Source organism: Parasteatoda tepidariorum, chromosome 2 (assembly GCF_982258835.1).
Source record: "Parasteatoda tepidariorum strain Cologne lab strain chromosome 2, Ptep-v5.0, whole genome shotgun sequence".
NCBI classification, from domain to species: domain Eukaryota; kingdom Metazoa; phylum Arthropoda; class Arachnida; order Araneae; family Theridiidae; genus Parasteatoda; species Parasteatoda tepidariorum.
In genome coordinates, this window is record NC_141756.1 from 114,142,318 (window position 1) to 114,162,876 (window position 20,559).

General features: G+C 27.0%; 1 protein-coding gene across 1 annotated transcript in view; it reads left to right on the top strand.

The window, feature by feature from the left end:
* Mcm3 (minichromosome maintenance 3) overlaps positions 1-20,559 on the top strand; it is a 43,666-nt gene that overhangs the window by 13,299 nt on the left and 9,808 nt on the right. Inside the window, exons 8-16 of the mRNA XM_087158079.1 lie at positions 1,149-1,279; positions 5,493-5,647; positions 7,181-7,389; positions 9,031-9,120; positions 9,207-9,291; positions 10,510-10,636; positions 14,742-14,892; positions 17,127-17,347; positions 19,293-19,363. Of these exons, the coding sequence (XP_087014205.1) occupies positions 1,149-1,279; positions 5,493-5,647; positions 7,181-7,389; positions 9,031-9,120; positions 9,207-9,291; positions 10,510-10,636; positions 14,742-14,892; positions 17,127-17,347; positions 19,293-19,363 (1,240 nt within the window). The remainder of the gene's footprint in view (positions 1-1,148; positions 1,280-5,492; positions 5,648-7,180; positions 7,390-9,030; positions 9,121-9,206; positions 9,292-10,509; positions 10,637-14,741; positions 14,893-17,126; positions 17,348-19,292; positions 19,364-20,559) is intronic.

A 20,559-nucleotide genomic window follows, 5' to 3' on the forward strand; every position in this document is an offset into this window, starting at 1 on the left:
GTACACCTGAAAAAGTCAGGGAATTTTTTTTTGGAAATTGAGTGGGAACCCCTGCACTACTTCATGACCGATGGCATAATTGTGGCAATGTTTTTTGGCAGACCGCCTTCACTTCCCAGACAAGTTGGTACCCATTGATTTTAAGTTGGATGGGCTTCAAGATGCTACTGAAGATTGAACCCCAGTCCTTTATAGTGACACTTCAGTTTTCAGTGCGCTAACCTCTGAGTCACCATCGCTGTATCCCTGTCACAAATAATCATATAAGTTATGCTGAAAGAAACCAACAACACATGAAAGAGAAATGCATCATATTACATAAATAAAGCAACTTTATCTAAAATTACTGCTTTTAAATAAACTTTGTTGATATAGCTTAGTGGTTAAAACACGAATTTAAGAATTTGTATGCATTGATAATTACTGAGGCTTTATCCCTGGCAATAACTGGAAGGCACCCAGGTTCAGATCAACATGTACCAGCTCGTTTGAGGGGTAAAAACGGCATTGAGCACAATACTATACAAAGTTGCAATCATAGCCTTTTTGATAAAATTGCAGCTATTATGTCCAATAATGGGCTTTTGCTAGAATGCATTACTTTATTTGCTTTCTTATTTTAAGCATCAGTTACTTTTTAGAAACTGCAAGAAAATTATTTGACGTGGATAATTAAGAATCTGAGCAAAGTTATTTGTGTTTTACTGTGTTTCTGACTCATATATTTGATCAATATTTTCCAAAAATATGAAACAAAAAGACACATTAATATTGGTAAAAAAAATATATTATATTGGGGTAATTAGTTTTTAACAAAATTATGGAACCTTAAGAACTATCATCCCTTTGTCCAATAATAGGCTTTTGCCGAATGCTTTACTTTTATATTAAAAATGCTTTCTTATTTTAAGCATCATTTAGTTTTTAGAGTTGCAAAAAAATTATTTAAAACATATAATTTAAAAACTTAGCAAAGTTATTACCTATGTTTCACTGTTACATTTGATCAGTATTTTACAAAAATATGAAACAAAAAAAAATATTAATATTGGTAAAGGAAATGTATATTATATTAAGTTAATTGATTTAATTTTTGATTTGTATGCTTATAGTTAAGTGTGATTTGATTTATTTTTTTTTAATTTCAGAATGTTTTTGACATATTAGCCCATTCTCTTGCTCCTTCAATTCATGGGAATGAATATATTAAGAAAGCGATATTATGTTTATTGTTGGGTGGAGTTGAGAAAGTCCTACCAAATGGCACAAGATTGAGAGGGTAAGCTTTGAATTTAATTTATTGCTTCAATCTACAAAGTGATCCATAATATAAGAAGATTTACACCTTTTCCACTGCAAGATAAAATTACTGTTAAGACTTTAGAACTGAAATACACTGGCCCTTAAATCTCAGGAAACAGCAAATGTCTAAAAACCGTAAAAAAAACATAATTCTTAGGAAATTAGAAAACACCGCTGAAAAAGACTGCCATTCTCTTACCCTCAACTTCAAAAATGTTTAAAATATCAACAAGAAGGAGTATTCAGGGGTCTGTCCTGACATTTTGTAAAAGGTCCGTTTTTGTAAAATTGTGAAAAAATTACTTGTAATTTGTGAATATAAAATAAACGAATAAAATATATAAGAATCTTTCAACCAGGGTCCGCTTCTGGGAATTTGTGGAAATAGGGTCCGTTGTTGCAAAAAAAACTTTTTCAAGGAGTTTTTAGATTGTAAAGACATACAAGATTATGCTCAACACTGTAAAATTATAATTAAAAATATAAATAGCAATTGCAGCTACTAAATTAGCGATGCAACATACAAATATTTGGTATTTAGCCTATACTGTTGAACGCAGAATATTCATTTAGGACGAATAAAGGAAGAAGTGTCTGCCGAAGACAAAATTTAGTTCGTTTACATCTGTCTTTCTTCCCCCCACTTCCTGGGAAGGGTTTATTCAATTAACAAAACAAAAATGAAGATAAACAAATTTGTGAAGGGTCCGATTAAAAGATAAATTATTTTCTGAAGGGTCCGTTTTTAAGTTAAAATATTTTGCAAAGGGTCCGTTTTTATGAAAAGATATTTTGTGAAGGGTCCGTTAACGGACCCAAATTTCTTCTAAACAGACCCCTGGTATTATAAATTGTATTCAACATCACATTGGGGGGCAGTCCAGGGTAAATTTGGAAATATTGAAGTAATTATACAGGTGTGTTTTAAGAAAATCAGATTTCTAATTCTGAAATTTTAAAGGAAATTTATTCAAAGGGGTCTGTCCAGAGTAAATTTACCATTTAGCGGTTCCTTCACAAATTCAACTTTAGGAAAAACGGTAGTTTCACAAAATACTTTAAAAAAAAGCAAGTTCTCTTGCAAAGCCTGTTCTCATTGCAATCTATGAAACGAGGAGCTTTTCCGTCAGCTGTCTTTTACGAAAAGGCAGCCCATGTTTGATCAGATATTGCAATGTGGTAAGCCTAACAGATTGCTTACACCATATCAAAACGAGCCTTTTCTTCACTGAGTTTTTTTAAAAATTAAACGACGAGGTTCTCTCTCTATAAACTGTACAGGAAGTCCAAATTCAAACATTATTCTAAACATTCGAACATTATCTTAAACACTATAGTAAATTTATTCTAACAGACCTTTATGTTTTATGAAACTTTTTTTTCTCTGTGAAACTATTTTCTCTATGACCTAGTCGAAAATGTTCTCGTAATGAAAATAACTTTTAGTGCTGGTACTGTTAAATCTGGGATCTGTCTAGGTTTTTCTGAGAGGTACCTATTTTGTGAAAATTTAGACATCATTCGTGAAAAATTAGAAATTAAATTAAACAATCAACACAAAATATGGTAAATATTTGGATTTATCGTTTCTTATGGGATACAAAAATAAAATTTTAAGAAGAAGTATTTTGTGAAACAACCATTTTTACTAAAGTTGAATTTGTGAAAGTACTACTAAACGGTAGTAAAATTTCCCTAGACAGACCCCTGGTTAAATGCATGTTTTTATTAAAATCAAGTTGAATTTTAACTATGGACAGTGATTTTTATGGATTTATAAACTTGGATACAATTTTAAGGCCAAAATTTCACCATAGCAAAATTATTTTAGAATATATGAGGAAAAATGTAGAAATTTACCAGTCATAAATGATTTTTATTTGCAGTGACAATATTTGAAAATATTTTCTTACTTTACCATATTTTTGTGCTGATTTTTTAAAATAATTTTTAATTTTCGCAAATTATGTCTTAATTTTTCAGAAAATAGGTTCCTTTCAAAAAAAACCTAGACAGGCCCCTGCACATATAATTTTTATTTTCACTTATTCATTGTAAACGTTTAAGTCATAAAATGTAACTGATTCAAGACTTGAAAGAAACGGTCTGAAACCTATCAAATTTGACTCAAACCACCATAAAATATTGTTAGTGGTCTCCTGAACCAGCAATTAATAAAAAGGGATCCTATGTTATTTTAAGTTTCTTGTTTTAATCTTTTTTTTTTTTTTTTTACTGACGAATGAAAGTGTGTACTAATTAGCAACATCTTTTATTTATTTGTTGGTCTTTTGGACCAGTGATATACATTTTTTTAGTTCTTACCCCTACAAATATATTTTTAAAAATTTATCAAGTGGTACTTTCATTTATTATTTTTTTTTGTTATGGATATTTCAATAAATTATTTATTTTTGAATTAGTAGATAATTCTTATAGATAATTTTGTTTTTCTGAATATCTTACTGATAATTTAACAATGAATAGTAAAATGAGTTTCTAGTTATTTAAAGACTGTAAAAAAATTACTAATGCTCTGTTTTGAAGGTAATTTAACAATGTAAGAAATGATCTATATAATGCAAAATTCAATAAAATACAAAGCTTTTCATTTCAAGTTTTATGATATGAAGATCTTTTACTGTTCTTCATTTGTAACAGTAACTTAATGTATAAATGTTGCATGCAACCAACTGATTTTTTTTTTAAAACGAAAAGAAAATTAAACGGGCATTGATTCTTACTTCAAAAATAGTATAATGAACAATAGAGTGTGTATTTTCATAGTCTGAGTAGCTGATACGAGAATTTTGCAATTTGAACAAACTTTTTTGAAGTAGCACTTTAACGGTGAAAATAAATTTTTTTCATTTAGAGTGTCTATCATTCATTAACAGTGTAGTAAACAATTTAGTTTTTTTTTTTCTTTTTAAATTTTTAGAAATATATAAGAAAGTAAACAATTACACAAGCTTTTCACTTCTAAAAATGATTTGCTTAAATTTCAGTATTTGTAACACCACAGGGGTTATGATATCCACATTTTTCCAATATTAACATCTCTCTAATTGTAATCAAATTTCGTAAATAAGAATAAAAGTAATTAAACTTCATTCTGCAGCGATTGAACCAGATGCAACCACCCTATTGCAAATTGCTTGTATGTGCATTATCTATGTTGAAAAAACAATTTATAAAATGTTTTGCAAAATGTAATTATTCATCATTTAACTGTTAATAACTGACCTAGTAAGCGATTTTCTCTAATACCTGTTGAATATTTGTAATTAATTAAAGTTTTGATTATTAAAGATATTTAAGTTTTTTCTCTGAGCTACCTTTAAACTAATAAAGAAATGTAATAACAATGTCGATAAAGGTTATACGTCATTTAAAGTATTTTATGATAGCCACAAAGCATTCCAAAGGATACTGTGGTAAGTTCCATGGACAAATAATAATGACTCTTCATTAAAAAAAATAAACTTTCATCATATAGAATAATATGAAATTATGCTAAATCATTTGATTAAGCTAAATTTTTTTACTTTTGTTTAACAGTGATGTCGAATTGGTTTCTGAAATTGCAATGAAAAGGTTTCTTTAAAGATAATTAAATTTTTCATGAAAAGTTCAAAAGTTCCGTTTTAACTTGTTTGAGTTTTAATGACTTTTGACCTCACTGACTGATAACGTTTTTTTATTTTCCCCCCCCCTTTCCTTTCTAACCTTGAGATAAGGGGTAACTAACGAGAACATTTGTAAGGTAAAATTACTTCTGCAAAAAGTTTATTTTTGTCTAAAATATATTTATTGAGTTATGCTTATTAGACTTTCTCAGAAAATTATGCTTTATAATTATTCAAATTTTAGTTTTGTGTCAAAGTTGTGTCAATTTAATTTCCAAATTGACACTGAAATCTATTTTATCACAAATAACTCATAATTTAAAAAAAAAAATCCAAGTGTTTAGTTTAAAATGATTTGAGTTAATAATACTTTCTTTTGACCGACTGACTAACTGCTTACATTTTTTTGGTTCTCTAACCTTGCGATGAAGAACATTAAAGAAAATATTACAAAAAAGAGACTAAATTTTCTACAAAAAGAATATTTTTACCCAAATATTTTAAAAAGCATGCTTATTGAACTAGTCTTTATTGCATCATGAAATTATGTTTAATTTTTAGTGACATAAATGTGCTGTTGCTTGGAGATCCATCAGTTGCCAAATCTCAGCTTTTACGTTATGTCTTGCATACTGCTCCCAGAGCCATAACCACTACAGGGCGAGGATCATCCGGTGTTGGTTTGACTGCTGCAGTTACTACTGATCAGGAGACTGGTAAGGAATCAAGATTGCTTTTATATATAAATTCAGATATGCAATTCTTTTGTCATTTTGTGACTTTTAATTGATACCTATTTTTTTTTTAATTTTTTTTTTTAAGTTTATATTTCTCTGTTTCAAGTTTATATTCCAACAATCTAAAGTGGCTTCTCTGTAACTCAAACTTTCTATAAATCAAAGCCATGGTGTGCATGATTTGTATTTTGTACTGAGCAGGTTTCTACTTTCTTAGCTTATATCTAACACAGCAACATAGTTTCTCATACTGGTACAACTAATCATCAAAGATGTTTTGCTGCCATTGAAAATAATAAAAAATGCGAAAAAATACTGATAAAGCTTTTACTTGAGGTTGAATGTTTTATTTAAAGTCTTCATTCAGACTGAAATTTTTTTTTTAACATGAGGTTCTGTTATTTGTAAATTGCCTATTGCTGATACCAACAATATCCAAGATATTGTGCTCCAAATTTTGAAGTCCAGGTGATTCCGGGTATGGGACTTCCCATTTTATTTATCCAAGCAACTCCAAATGCTTTATTATTGAATATTTTAGTTATTTTTTGTGATATGACCTGGTAAAAAGTTCTTATTTTTATTTTTGAAATGAATTGAAACTATTTTTAGCATTATTAAGACTGATAAAAGACTTTAACAGCTAAGGCTGTAAAAAGTAACATATCTAATTATTAGATACATTACTTTATATGTTATAATAATTAAGGTCTATCAGAAATTAAATCTGTTTAGGAATCCTTCCTATATTATTTAATGGACCTTTTTTTAAGTTTTCTACTTTTAAAACAATTCCTTTCACAAAACCAAATTTTCTGCATGAAAATTTGCATTTTTTTCTAAATTCTAAGCAGTATTATATTTTGCTTGAATTATTATTTGAAATTTGAAAAAAGTAAGCTTCACTAAAGTACAAAAATAAGTAGGGATCCCATAGGTCAGAGAGTAGAAGAAACTTGAAATCGTCTGGGAATTATATTTTGATTCCAGAAATCAGGGAAGTTGCAATTTTTTACAAAAATTTAAAAAATTCCTGCATCATACTTGGAAAATAATCAGTCTTAGAATTGTCCTAAACAGTAAGCTGTTATTGAGGTTTGAGTTAAATAATTCTGACATTTATTTGTTGTAAAAAGTTCACATTTTAATAAAACTTTCCTGTTTCTATCCTCATTCAATGATATTTCTTTGCTCACATATTGTAACTATTTAATTGTAAAATCAGAACTTTCTAATGAAAATTGTATGGTATAGATAAAATGCAATCTGGGTATTCATTGAAATTTTTCTGATAAGCCTAGAAAAATCAAGGAATTTTCTGAATTGAGTGGGAGAGATCAGATTTGATCTCTTAAATTTTAAAAATTTTAAACTTGTCCCAAAAAATGATTGTAGAATAAGTGTGATATGATCCAAAAAATGTTTAAGGAATGTTTTATAGTTATTTTTCAGCTTGAGTTATATAAAAAATATGAATACTTCAAAATTTTCTGTTATATTTTTTGTTCGCAGGTGATCGCAGACTTGAGGCTGGAGCTATGGTTTTAGCTGATCGTGGAGTTGTTTGTATCGATGAATTTGATAAAATGTCTGACATAGATCGTACAGCCATCCATGAAGTTATGGAACAAGGGCGAGTGACAATTGCAAAAGCTGGAATTCAAGCTAAACTGAATGCTCGTTGTAGTGTCTTAGCTGCTGCAAATCCTGTTTATGGAAAGGTAAGTTTTGATGTTCTTTGGTACTCAATACCATACACAAGATTTCTTGGATCTGGGATATCATTTATCTTTTTTTTTTATTTATTAAAAAATCATCTATTTTTTTTTTTTTTTTTTGTTATACTTTTAGAAGTTTATAAAAAAAAAAGAGTTGATTAACTCAGCTCCAAAATTTAAAAATAATGCTGCTGTTAATTATGTTATAAAAGGCTAATTTCTTATCAGATGAAATATAATTATCTAATCAGTTGCTAATTATCATGTAATTTTTCATAATAAAATAGCAGTTTTTGTATGTTAAGGAGTTACTATATGTTTCTACTTCACAGTTATTGACATGTTTCAATTCAAAGAGCTCTAGTTAGATTAGATTGTAATATGAACATAGTGATTCTAATTGTAAATGTTTCTTTTCTTTTCTAAATAATTTAAAAAGTCATGTTTCTGATTTATTTGTTATAAATCATGTAACAGTATTTATTAAAAGAAAGGTATTGCTAATGTATGTTTTCAGTAGTTTTAATTTGCTAAACCACGCAGTTTCTAAAGTAAAAATTGTCTCCTTTATGTGAACTGAAGAAAAATATAATTTCTAGCTTTATTTTTTCAATTGGTAATTTTACTTTTTACTAAATGTTAAGTATTGATGTCATCATTCTTATATTAATAAATTAGTACACAGTTATATGTCAACACATGGTTGTTTATTACCTTAAATTGTCTGGAATTTATTATTAAACAATTGCACGTGTGTAAAATTTACTCTTGTGGAAATTCAGCTTTTTTGCCTTTTGGGAAATCTCATCCCTGATTAACTATATTTCAATGAAAAGCAATTTCATCGAAAAAAATCTTAGATGTAATTTTTAAATATAATTTTTACAACTTTGAGATCAGTAGATAAGGGCTAGGCTTAAAGTTAATTTTTATTTTTTAACTATGTGTGTAGCAATTTATTGTGTAAAATTTTGAGGCATTATTTTAAATAAGTTTTACTTATAAAACTTTTGATTCCTGTTAATAGCTTTTTTGGACTTTTATCAAACTCATCCTTGCATAAAACAGAACTGCAAACAATTAATGTTCTACCTTCAGAATTCAGTTTGTTGTTGATGTTAACATCTGATTTATTTTGTCTTTTTGTTGACCTATCGCGTCAATCTGAACTGGTAAGTTGAAACACTAGAGGCGAAGAGAGGAAAAACGAAAGTAGGAAGGAAATTTGTGAGACATTTTATAGGTTTACCTGGAAAAAACTTCTTGAGAAGTCCAAGGCCCACCCTGGGCTGTCGAGCCATTGATGATTTAATAGGTTTTTATTTCTAAACAAAAGTAAACAAACAAACTAATATGACTCAGTAGTCCAAAAGGGAAGATGAAAGTTGCCATCTCCACAGAAATAGCATGCTTTATTTATTTAATTTTTCAGCAGTTTATATTTAGGTTTTGAATTTTGTGTAAATTTTCAAAGATGAAGCATATTCTGAGGTTACAGAAGGATAGAAATATAATTATTCAAAACTTTTTATTCGAAATATGAATCTTTTCTCTGACAAAAACTCTTTTACTTATTTTCAGAAAATATGTTATGTATAATATGTTTCAACCCATTCGTTAAACTATATTTTTTCCTTATTTTAGTATGATCAGTACAAAACTCCCATGGAAAATATTGGCTTACAAGACTCTCTGCTTTCTCGTTTTGACCTGTTGTTTATCATGCTTGATAAAGTATGCCATCGTTTTATTTCTTTCGTAGATCTTCCCTGATTAATGTGTTTCTCTGCTACAATGTTTAAACTTATTCTTCTCTTTAGATGGATCCAGAATGTGATCGGGAGATAGCTGATCATGTTGTTAGAATGCATCGATACAGAAAACCTGGGGAGATGGATGGAGAACGTGTGTACTGATTTTTTTCTTTTCTTTCTTTTTATATTCTAGATTTTCCCTGTATTGGTTAACTTTTTTAACCCTTGTGTTATAATTAGAAATAAAAAAACAAAATTAATGAAATCTCTCGCATAATATAAAACTTTTTGGTTAATTGAGTTTTTTTTAATTTAATTTATAATTGCTTGTATGAATTACTTTGAAGAAACAATTGCTGTATCTTCATTTAAACTATTTACCTGCTTTTAAATTTCAAGTAAATAAAAATATAGAGCACAGTATAGTTAATATAAATAATAGAGTTCCCACTGGGTCAGAGGTATCTGTAATTGTCAGAGAATTTAAGGAAAATTTATCACCAATAGCTCAGGGTGGGCTTTGGCTTTCTCAGGAAGTTTTTGTTGGGCTAACTTTTTTTCTGCTTGTGTTTTCCAGTTTTTAAGACCAAAAGGTCTTTTTCTATGCCATCTATCCATCTCAAATTCGGCCGGCCTCTTTTTCGTGTGCCAACTGGTCTGGCATTGAACTCTTTTTGTTGTACGGTCTTTGTCTATTCTGATAACGTGGCCTGCCCATTTTATTCTTTGTCGTTGAATAAATTTAATAATGCCTGGCTCATTACATGAGTGATAAAGCTCTAATTAAGGAAAAATTTAATTTTCAGCTAAAAAAAACTTGCAACAAACCTGGAAAATAATTAATTTTGAAGTTTATTAGAGCAATTAATAGTCATAAGTTATTAATCAATTTTTATTTCTTGTAAAAAATATGCATTATGTCTATTTTTCTAAATTTTTTTAGATTAACTAAAGTTATCTTTTTTAAAAATGTGTTTTTAAACAAAAGTATATTTGTAGTCGAATACTATTTTTTATTAATTTAAAATTTCTGTATAACATGTTAGTCCTTCATCTTTACAAAAATAAATATAATACATGACATAATTTCTACTCAAAAAAGTAACTTTAATTGGTTATTGAATTCTAAAAAAAATACATATTTCTGATGAAATATTGCTAATATGATAAATTATAGCAAAATATAATCTAAAATATTCTGGAAAAGTTAAGATAATTTTGTTTTTAAAATTGAGTAGGGCCCCTGAATACATTTTATTATGTGTGATTTTATTATACATTATGTGTACCTCAAGTTTAAAGTTAAAATTAAAGTTTCGTAGTCTGCAGATTTCACTGTTTTTTAAAATTTGTTTTTGTGTTATTTTAGCTTTGCCTATTCATTCTGCTGCTGATTTTCTGGCCACTAAAGATCCTGATTCTGAAGATGAGCAGGATGGGGAGACACCAATTTTTGAAAAATTTGATGCTTTACTTCATGGATCAAGAGCTAAAATGTAAATAAATTTTTTTAGTTAATTTTTTTAAAGTATGAGGTAGTTACCGTTTCATACAAATTAATAGCTGTGGCTTGCAACTTTTCTTCTTCTCTTTTTTTAGATAGGGTTTAAAAGAAAATTCAGCTACTTTAAATGTTAATGAAAAAACATCTTTTGATTTATAAATAATAATAGTAAAATAGACCATATGTTAGTTTTTAAAATTAATGAATTCATGTAATCATTGAAAGAATTAAAGCTTCTAAAATTTTAATTTTACTGAATTAATTGAAATGAGTGCTTTTATAATTTTATTTTTTCAATTTAATTATAAAATTATTAATTAGAATAATTTTTCGTTTCTAGGGTAAGCAAATTTGTATTGCTCAGATGCAATGCATTTATGTTTTTTATTGTTATATTTTTAGATTGGTATTTTTGTATAATATATTTTTTTTTGAGTAATATGGTTTATGAAGTAATATTTCATTTAAAGTTGTAGTTTGTCTTTAAAAATATTGTTTTATTTAATGTAGCGTTATGTTAAAATAAGTGTCAAAAAAAGTAATTTTTTGTTTTTCCAGCCATTAGAACTAAAACATACCTTGGCTATTTTAGTTTATATTTATGTATTAATGTATTCTAATTTTTTTCCTTTTTTTTTCATCGTATTTATTTTAAACAAAAAAAAAAATTTACTTCGTTGGTATACCCCTTTATATTAGAACTTATGTTAATAGAATAAAAAAAAAATGCATTAGAAGATGGAAACTTCTTTTTTTCATGCACTACTATAAATAACATTTACATCTTAAATGGTTGTTTGCCTGTTAAATTAATAAATGTGTTGTAAAGTAATAAATAAGTATATTTAAAGTTATTATACTTTTTTATTATATTTGTATATTTATGGAACGTTGTATATGGAACTTATATACTTGTACATTTATGGAACGTTGTATATGGAACTTATATACTTGTACATTTATGGAGCTTGTATATTTAAGTATTTTTGAATTCTTTATTCAAATTATTAATCGATAGTCAAGATATCTGTAAAATGTATGCTGATGGTTTCGTTAATTTTAACTTGGATCTTAACGTTTTAGTTAACCTTTTGTTTTAAATAAACCTGAAAAACCTAGTTTAAACCAAAAAAAAAATAATAAATTAGTTTAAACTGAAAAACCTGGTTTTCAGGGGATTTCTGAACATTTTTTTCAAACCCTGTTCAAAACAGTAATATGCATTATTATTTGCATTATTATTTGCTTCGTGATCGCCGTCGTAACCTTGTTCTGAACGCAATCTATTATTGAAGAGAATTTATAAAGAAAAGTTTCTTCATTAATTAGATAAGTTTTTTATTTATTTTCTGACAAAACTTTTTTTATATTTTTAAATGTGAAAATTATCGGAAATCTAATTTAAGGCACCCATAAGGAATTAAATTACAAAGTAAATAAATTTGTTAGGTTATTTTTTTACTTTCTTTTAATTTATTAAAAACCTTTCGGGTAAAACTTCTAATAATTTAATGGGCTTCTATTACTGATTTTAAATTTATAAATCTTGAGTTGTTTTTATTTTTAGAAATAATGTTAAAACAAAACTTATTTTTTGGACATAAGTCAATAAACTTTATTTGTTCAAAAGAATTTGAAAAGTTTGCGAATTTTATTCATTTCTTTTTTTTTTTTATCAATTACTACTTCGTTTTATTAGAGAGTAAAATCATTATTTTTTTTTAATTTTCGTTTTATATTATTAGTTAATTAGCTAAATATATTACCGAATATCATAATTCTTTTGTTTCTATTTTTAAGAATTTAATTAAGAAACTTTGCCTTACTTTGTTTTTCGTTCGTTCATTATTTAATTTAATTTAATTATTTATATGAAATAATAATAAAAATAGTGTTTAAGAAGCATTTTTTTTCTAAAATTTATTTAGCTCTTTGTTTTAAGCATACAAATAATTTTTTAACGAACTTATTTTTTAAATTTTGTTCCTATGCTGTTAGGTAAATATATTGATAAATTTCACTTTTATTTATTTTTTTATTTTTAAACTAAGAAATCTTTTGTTATTTGCGTGATCATTTTTAGAAAATATAACAAAACTTGTGTTTACTTCTTTATTAAGAATTTTAACATTACGATCGAACTTAATAATTCTGTAATTATTTACGCATAATAGTACAAGCAAATATTGATTTGTTAAAAAAAATTTCTTTTTTTTTAAAAAAAAAAAATATTTTTAACACTTAGTTTTAAGTGCATAATGAATTTCTTCACAAACTTTTTTTTTTAATTTTTTAAATTTTCTTTCAATAATTTCAGCTAGATATCTTTATAAAATTCCCTTTTTATTTTTAAACTGAGAAATCTTTCAGAGAACGAAAATTTTAAGAAATTATTACAATTCTTATGTTTACTTTTTAGTTTAAAATTCGAGCATTTTTAATTTTAAACTTCGGCTCTTAGTCAATCTAACTTTTATTTTAATTAAAATATATTTTGAAATTTTAAAATCAGCTTTTGTTTAATAACAATATTTTTTTTCATTAAGGGTGTTTTAAGGGTTAACTTAAATTAAGACTGCTTATACCTTATAAACGATAAAGAAGTGCAAATATTTCATTCTGTATCTACACACATTTTTTCAATAAATATTTTAAGTAAGATTTGTACATCTTAGTCAATTTATTTAATATCTTTCTTTAGCAAAACATATATATTTTCAAATTTATAAATTGATTTAAATCAATATGCGTATGAAGTCTTGATAGAAATCTGACTTTCTGTGCCTTAAAGTAAATGAAATTCAAAAATACTATATCGCGATACATCGCTATATCGCGATGCAAAACTGACGATATATCACGATATATAATTTCTAATATCGCCCAGTCCTACTTATGGACAATCCATTATTTCGTTTTTCTACTCTATATACACTATTTTTGAAGCATTTCATTTTTCTGGTTGCACCTCTGCCTCATGCCCCCCCCCCTGCAAAACCTCTTGTGGTCACTTTTATTAACTATCTCCTAAACCGCAAAGTTAGTGTGATTTTTGGAGAATTGCTTTTTATAGAATTGTGTTCCAGGGTTGTTTGTTTCCACTAACATATTTAAGCTTGGGTGCACTTGAGCTTTATTGAACCGGTTTTCCGAATGTTTAATCTTTTATAACCTGCGAGTGGAAATGAAATGAAATGAGTGGACCTTTTTTTTTAATCAATAATTATTTTATCTGTAATCACGAACGCCTTGGAAGAATCTAAGTGGCATATTGAAATTCAAACACATTTTTGAAATGAGTCACAGAAAATTTCAACAATAAAGTCTATTTAAATACAGAGGTTATTTACTCTTGATATGCCTTAGCGAGTAAATTCTATAAATAAGTTTAATAAATTTTTTAACCCATATTTTCTACCAAAGCAACTTGCATGATTTTTGAGATACCTTGTACCAGTTATAACATTGTTTACTCATAAGAAAGATCATATATGATGGTGTCACGTAGAACATCTATATAATGTAATTCTATTAACCGAATTTACTTTTACAAGTGTAGACAATGAAAAATCCAGCTTAGAAGAAATGTCTGTAATTAATCAAGGATCTTTTTTTATTTCTTGTTTCCCTATTTGTTAGAAGGTTACAATTATTACAAAACCGAAATTGATATATTGGCTAGTTATTAGACATTATAATGTATAATTAGTTTATTATTATAATAATTATATATATTTATTCCAATGCTCTAGAAAATTTTATTATTTTTCCCGTGTAAATAATAAACACTTGATTGTATATTTTGTGTGTTTAAGTATTTTTATCTAAAAATTATTTTTAAGCATTTTATGATTAATATGTTTCAGACTAATTTTATGGCCATGTTTAATAAATTAAAAGATATGTAATTTGAAAGTTAAAAGACATATAATATGATATATATAACGTAGATTCTATAAAACGCAAAGCCTCATGTTTTAAGGTTTTCATTACAAAGATCTTATACTGCATGTCTATATGATCATTTTATCAGTATTTCCTAATCATTAAAAGAAATGCTTCCAGACTTAAATATTAAATGAAATCTTATTTTTCAGGGAGAAAGTTGTTAGTATTGAGTTTATGAAAAAGTATATTCACTTAGCAAAGGCTGTAAAACCAATTCTCACTAAGGAAGCGTGTGAAATTCTTTCTGAAGAATATACAAAACTTCGAGCATTTGATACTCAGAACAGTGATATTGCCAGGGTAAGTGACATTCTTATCTTACAAATTTATTTAAAATTAAAGTGTTCAGCAAGTTGATAACCGGGCAAAGCAAGGGAAATTTTTAATTTTGGAAAAGGCAGGAACGTTCGTAATTTAAGCAAAGAATTTATAAATTTCTATCAAATAGGTGGAATTTTTTTTTTTTTCTTAGCATAATTTTTGAATTTTATAACTTTAGTGTTTCAGTCTGGTCTGCAGTTGTTTTGTCTACTATAATCTTTTCTTGTATCAAAAGAAAGTTAATATGAAAAAAAAACCCTGTAAAATTGTGTTTAAAAATAAAATTAAATAGTATACTAAGTAGTAATGAATGTGTTAAATTTAATTTCACTAAACTCAGTGACTTGGCAAAGGCCTATTGTGCCTATCTCACTTTTCTGTGGTGCAGGAGCAGATGTTCTGGCTTGGTGGTTAGCCGAGCACGGAACGCCCAGTATACTTGGTACTCATTTTATTGACCCACTGAAACCTGTTCTGAGCATTGAACCCAGGACCTGTGACACGAGAATGCGAGTTAAACTTAATTATATTCTTTAAAGTGTAAATTATTACATTATACATAGCTGCCAACCCTACTAGATTTTTCAGGAGATCACTGGATTTTGTGCAATTCTCCCTTTTTCCAGATTAAAATTATTCTGATTTTTTTTAAACTTATATAGTAATATCCATATGCTTAGGAAAATATTTTTTGATCTTCATATTTTGTTTAAGAAAGCGATCCAAAGTTTGGACCCCGTAATGTAAATTTTATTTTTTACGTATTTCGCCACATCTTGAGCACTTTTAAATCTGATTGAGATTTCTTTGCTCACTATTATAAATTTCGTTTATCCAAAGTTAATTCCTAGGAAAGATAATTTTTTTAAAATTTTATTATTTATGACCAAACAATTTTGAATTACAAGGTGTGCAAATTTTTACACTATTTTAAATAATGTAATTTTAAATGCCAAAATACAAAATTTGAATAAAATCAGTCCAGTTGTTCCTGAGAAATAGAATTTTTTTTTAAAAAATCTAACTTATTAAAATTGTGATTTCTGGGGAATTATTCAACGGATTTTATTCAAATTTTGTATTTTGTCATTTAAAATGTAAAAAATTTTATGCCTTGCAATTCAAAATTTATTTAACCATTAATAAATGAAAAGTAATTCATTATTATTAAAAATTTATTTCTGATGGAATTTTCTTTGAATAAACAAATGTTATAATTGTGGGAAAATTTTTTTTGAAATTGTTTAAAAAGCTCTTGATATGGCGAAATATGCAAAATCTCACCATTAAATCAAAAGCTATTCAAGCTGCTTTATCTTTCTTTTTTTTCCCCATTGTAGTTATGAATAGGGTACCTGCGCACCTGGAAAGTCATGAATTTCTGTATTAAACAAAATTCCAAATATCTGAATTTGTAGCAAATTCTATTAATGTGTATATATATATATATATATATATATATATATTCTATTAAAATGTTTTTATCCTGTTCTTTAAAAATTATGATGTTCTTTCTAAAACTGAAAGAAAGAACATCATTTCTAGAGCGAATTATCTTTTTAACTTTTGTGATTTCACAATTTTTTTATTTATTTATTATTTAATATATGAATTTAAAATTCTAGTTTAGCAGGAGTCTGTCTAGGCTTTTCTGAGAGGTACCTATTTTGTGAAAATTTAGGCATAATTTGCGACATTTCAAAATTATATTAAAAAATCAACACTAAAATGTGGATTTATCGTTTCTTACGGGATACTAAAATAAAATTTTAAGAAAAAGTATTTTGTTTTCTGAAAATGAATTTGTGAAGGTACCGCTAAACGGTAGTAAATTTGATCTAGACGGACCCCTGTTTAGGCTTTTTATATTACACTTATATTAAAAAAGAAATAAAGCAGCTTTAAATAATCCTTATAGCTTTAAATAATATAATCCTTTTTAAATTTATTGTTGTGTTTTTGTAGAGAGAAATAGTAACTTCAGTAAGTCACGAAAAATTCATAGAACTATTCATGAAAAGTCCTGAATTTGAAAATCTAAAATATAGCTGATACCCTGTATGAAGTTAAGCTTTTGTGGTTGAATATGTAGCATGTAATATTTTTTTTCATTGTGAAAAAATTAGGCTGAACTTGGTCAGACATAATGTAAAATTTCAATATTTCTTTAAAAAAAATAATAAATTAATAAAAAAACATGTGTTTGCACACAGACTCAACCAGTGACTGCTCGATCTTTAGAGACGTTGATCCGTCTTTCTACTGCCCACGCCAAAGCTAGAATGTCGAATATGGTGAGTGTGAAAGATGCTCAGTCTGCCATCAGTTTGGTGCAGTATGCCTACTTCAAGAAGGTGATGGAGAAAGAGAAGAAGCGCAGGCGCCACGACGACAGCTCTAGTGATGAAGAAACGGAAGAAGCACACAAGAAAAAGTTAGTTTATTTATTTTATAGGTAACACTATTGAAAAGCTTTTTGGAAAAAGTTTTTCAGTGACATTTTAATTAAAATTGCAAAAATTGCTTGCATGAAAAGTAAAAACAATAAGAAACTGTTTTAAGAAAACATTCTTTTCCATTAAAACTTCGAACCCCCTTGGCAGAATCGTGGCGCCAAGGGGGTTCGACAATCGTGCTCCGCCATGATTGTCACAGAACGTTGCAGAGTTCTTGCAGAAAGAATTATCCTTTGAAAGGTAAAAAAATTTGGTTTTCTTTTCTGCAAAAATTATATTTGAAAAATGCCTTTTTCACGCATCGTATGAGAAAGAACTGTTCTTGATTTTTCGATTTTTATTTGAGGAGAATAAAAAGTAAAGAGTATTGGAGCAAAATATTCCTTTTTATAGAAATGTTTGAAAGATTTTTTTCCTCCACAATTATATTGAATAAAAGCCTTTTTCACGCATTAGAAAGTAAGAAATGCTCGTAGTTTTTTTAAAATTCTTATTTGGGAAAAAAAAATTTTAAAAAATTGCTTTTCTTTTCTTTTACGGATTTTAAGATTTTTTTTTTTTTTTTTTATGTGATGAGGATTTATGAAATGTGAAAAAAAAAAGTAATGAGTGCATTTTCCTCTTACAAAATATGAGAACATCGCCCATGATATTAGAGAGAGAAAATTATTACATAACCATTTAAAAAAAATACAGACAATTTTATTATATCCAAATAGGCTTTTTTTTGGAAATGCAACATTTCTTTTTCTTTAAATTTAATTTATAACATGTATATTAATTCATGGTGCATAGCATTTTTAAAAAAGTGCATTTTTTCGATTTTCGTTTTTTTAAGGGCCTTTTTTACCTTTTCGAAAATGAGATTTTTTACTTTACCATGTCAATTTTCACCACATATTATGAGCTGGGTTCGGTGAGATTGTTGCACTCACCTGCTGCAATTTGCAAGCAGATATTCTCAATTTTTAGGCTTTATTTTCCACCCTCTGATATCAAACCAAAAAAAATCTCTTGATCATTTTATAATGGCTAATATAATCAAGAAAAGAGTTCTGGGTGCTTAGCATTTTTCAAAAAGGGTATAAAGGTGCTTATTCTTGATTTACGTTTTTTAAAAACTCTTAAAGATGCTTTTTTTATTCGGGGTTTGTAAAAAGTGCTTAATTTTCTATCTTTTAAAAAGTTTATTCTTTCTTTTCCGTGTCGATTGTCGTCATAAATTTTAAAAAATGCATGATTTTCACAATTTCCTCTGCAATATTTATCAGAAACTAGTTATTTTATCATGATTATGTAAAGTTTTTGAAAATGTTTTTGAATTTTATTGATTTTATGTTAAGGAAAATCTGCCTCAGAGCTTCTAACCATAAAATATTTCTAAGCTCAATATTTTGAACAGAACATTACTCAGTTCATTATTCCACTTAGATCTTCTATTAAGGAGGCACTATACCTCAGGCAAAAACTTTTCCTGGCTAATTCTATTTGACCTGCTTTGGTGATTTGAAATTGAAAAAAATTAATTTAAGTAAGGTTACAGTTAACCTTGAACTGACAAATGCTATCAAAATATCCAAATATAAACAAATTATGGCAAGATTACTGTCGACACGGCAGAATGCTAAGTTATCCTGCAATCATTTATTTGCATTTGGATTTTTTGAAGAAAAGAAATTTTTAGAATTTGAAATTTTGTAGTTTTCTCTAGGTGTACCTGCACTCACTTTATACTTTAAATTCTAAAATAATGAAACAGAAGTAGCTATTTCTCTCTTGAAGAATTGTAGAGGAAAAATTGAAATGTTCATGTGATTTAAGTGTACTCGACCAGTTTTTTCTTTGCTGTTTTAGTTTTTAGTGTGTAGAATTTTTTCTTTTAAATTATTCATTCTATATTTCTTGTTATTTTTAACAATGCAGAAAATCTACTAAGCCCAGACCTAAACCTGGTGAAGAAGGATATGATCCATTTGAATTTGATGATGTAGAAGGTAAGGAATTATTCAGGTTTATCAAATTTATGATTTCCTCCATGCTTTATTTAGTTTTGTTCATTACTATTTTAAAATCAAGATGTTTTACATTTCCTTTCCATTAACATATTACATTTCCTTTAAAGTTCATTGTTTAATAAATGATATGAAGCATTTTCAAATTACTCATTGTGATCAGTATTTAACATAGGCTAGTAGACATCACTTGGTTTTCTAAATATAGACCTATTTAAGAAATCTTTTAATGGAAATTTTTTACTTATTTTAAGATGTAGGAATGAATTTTCAAGATGATAACGATTTGCCTCACAATGTTTTTAGAGTCACAATCCTCTACTCAGGAGTGGATTTTATTTTTTTAAATTTTTTTTAAAATACTTTCTGGGCAATGATATATCTTTTGCAAAAATATAATAAACTGAGTTGCCACAGAATTAAAAAAAAAAAGTAGGGAGAGCAGAAAAATTTTTTTTATTATTAATCAGGAAATCTCTCTGAATGTTTATTAAAATAACCTAAGAAACTCATTGAAAAGGAATAAAATTGAGGGTCAGGTGTTTGAGTCCAATATTTTTTTTTTATAATGCTTAGTACAAATTTTAAGTAATATTTAAGTTTCATAACATTTATTTTGCAGTTTTATATATTTATTTTCTTTCGTCTATTTTATAGTACATATTAATGTGATACATTTCTGTGCTATCTTAGTATAAATTGAAGTATTAAAAATATTTTTTGACTTTATCTAATTATAATCAAGATCTTAAAATCAAATTACCTATGTTTTTTTTAACACTAAACATACCAACACTTAATGTATACCTATTTCTACCATAGCCGGTCAAATGACCGAACTTTATGTTTCTTGATTTAATGTATGAAATGTGGATGCTGGGAAAAAAATAAACTAAAAAAACTTTATTATAATTAAACAAAATTGCATATTGACAATTTTTATGTATTACAAACACTTGCTCAATGCAATTTTTACATATACGGGGTTTTTACATTTTCCGCAAACATATTTTTTCTAATTATTATTTCTATAATTTTTATAAATATTCTGATAAGAATATATAAAAATTATAATTGTCACTTTTTCTTACGCAAAAATGCCAATCTAAAATTTTAGGTACTTTCTTGACATTTGAATTTGCAGTTATTCTGATTGAACTAACTAAGCATCACTATTT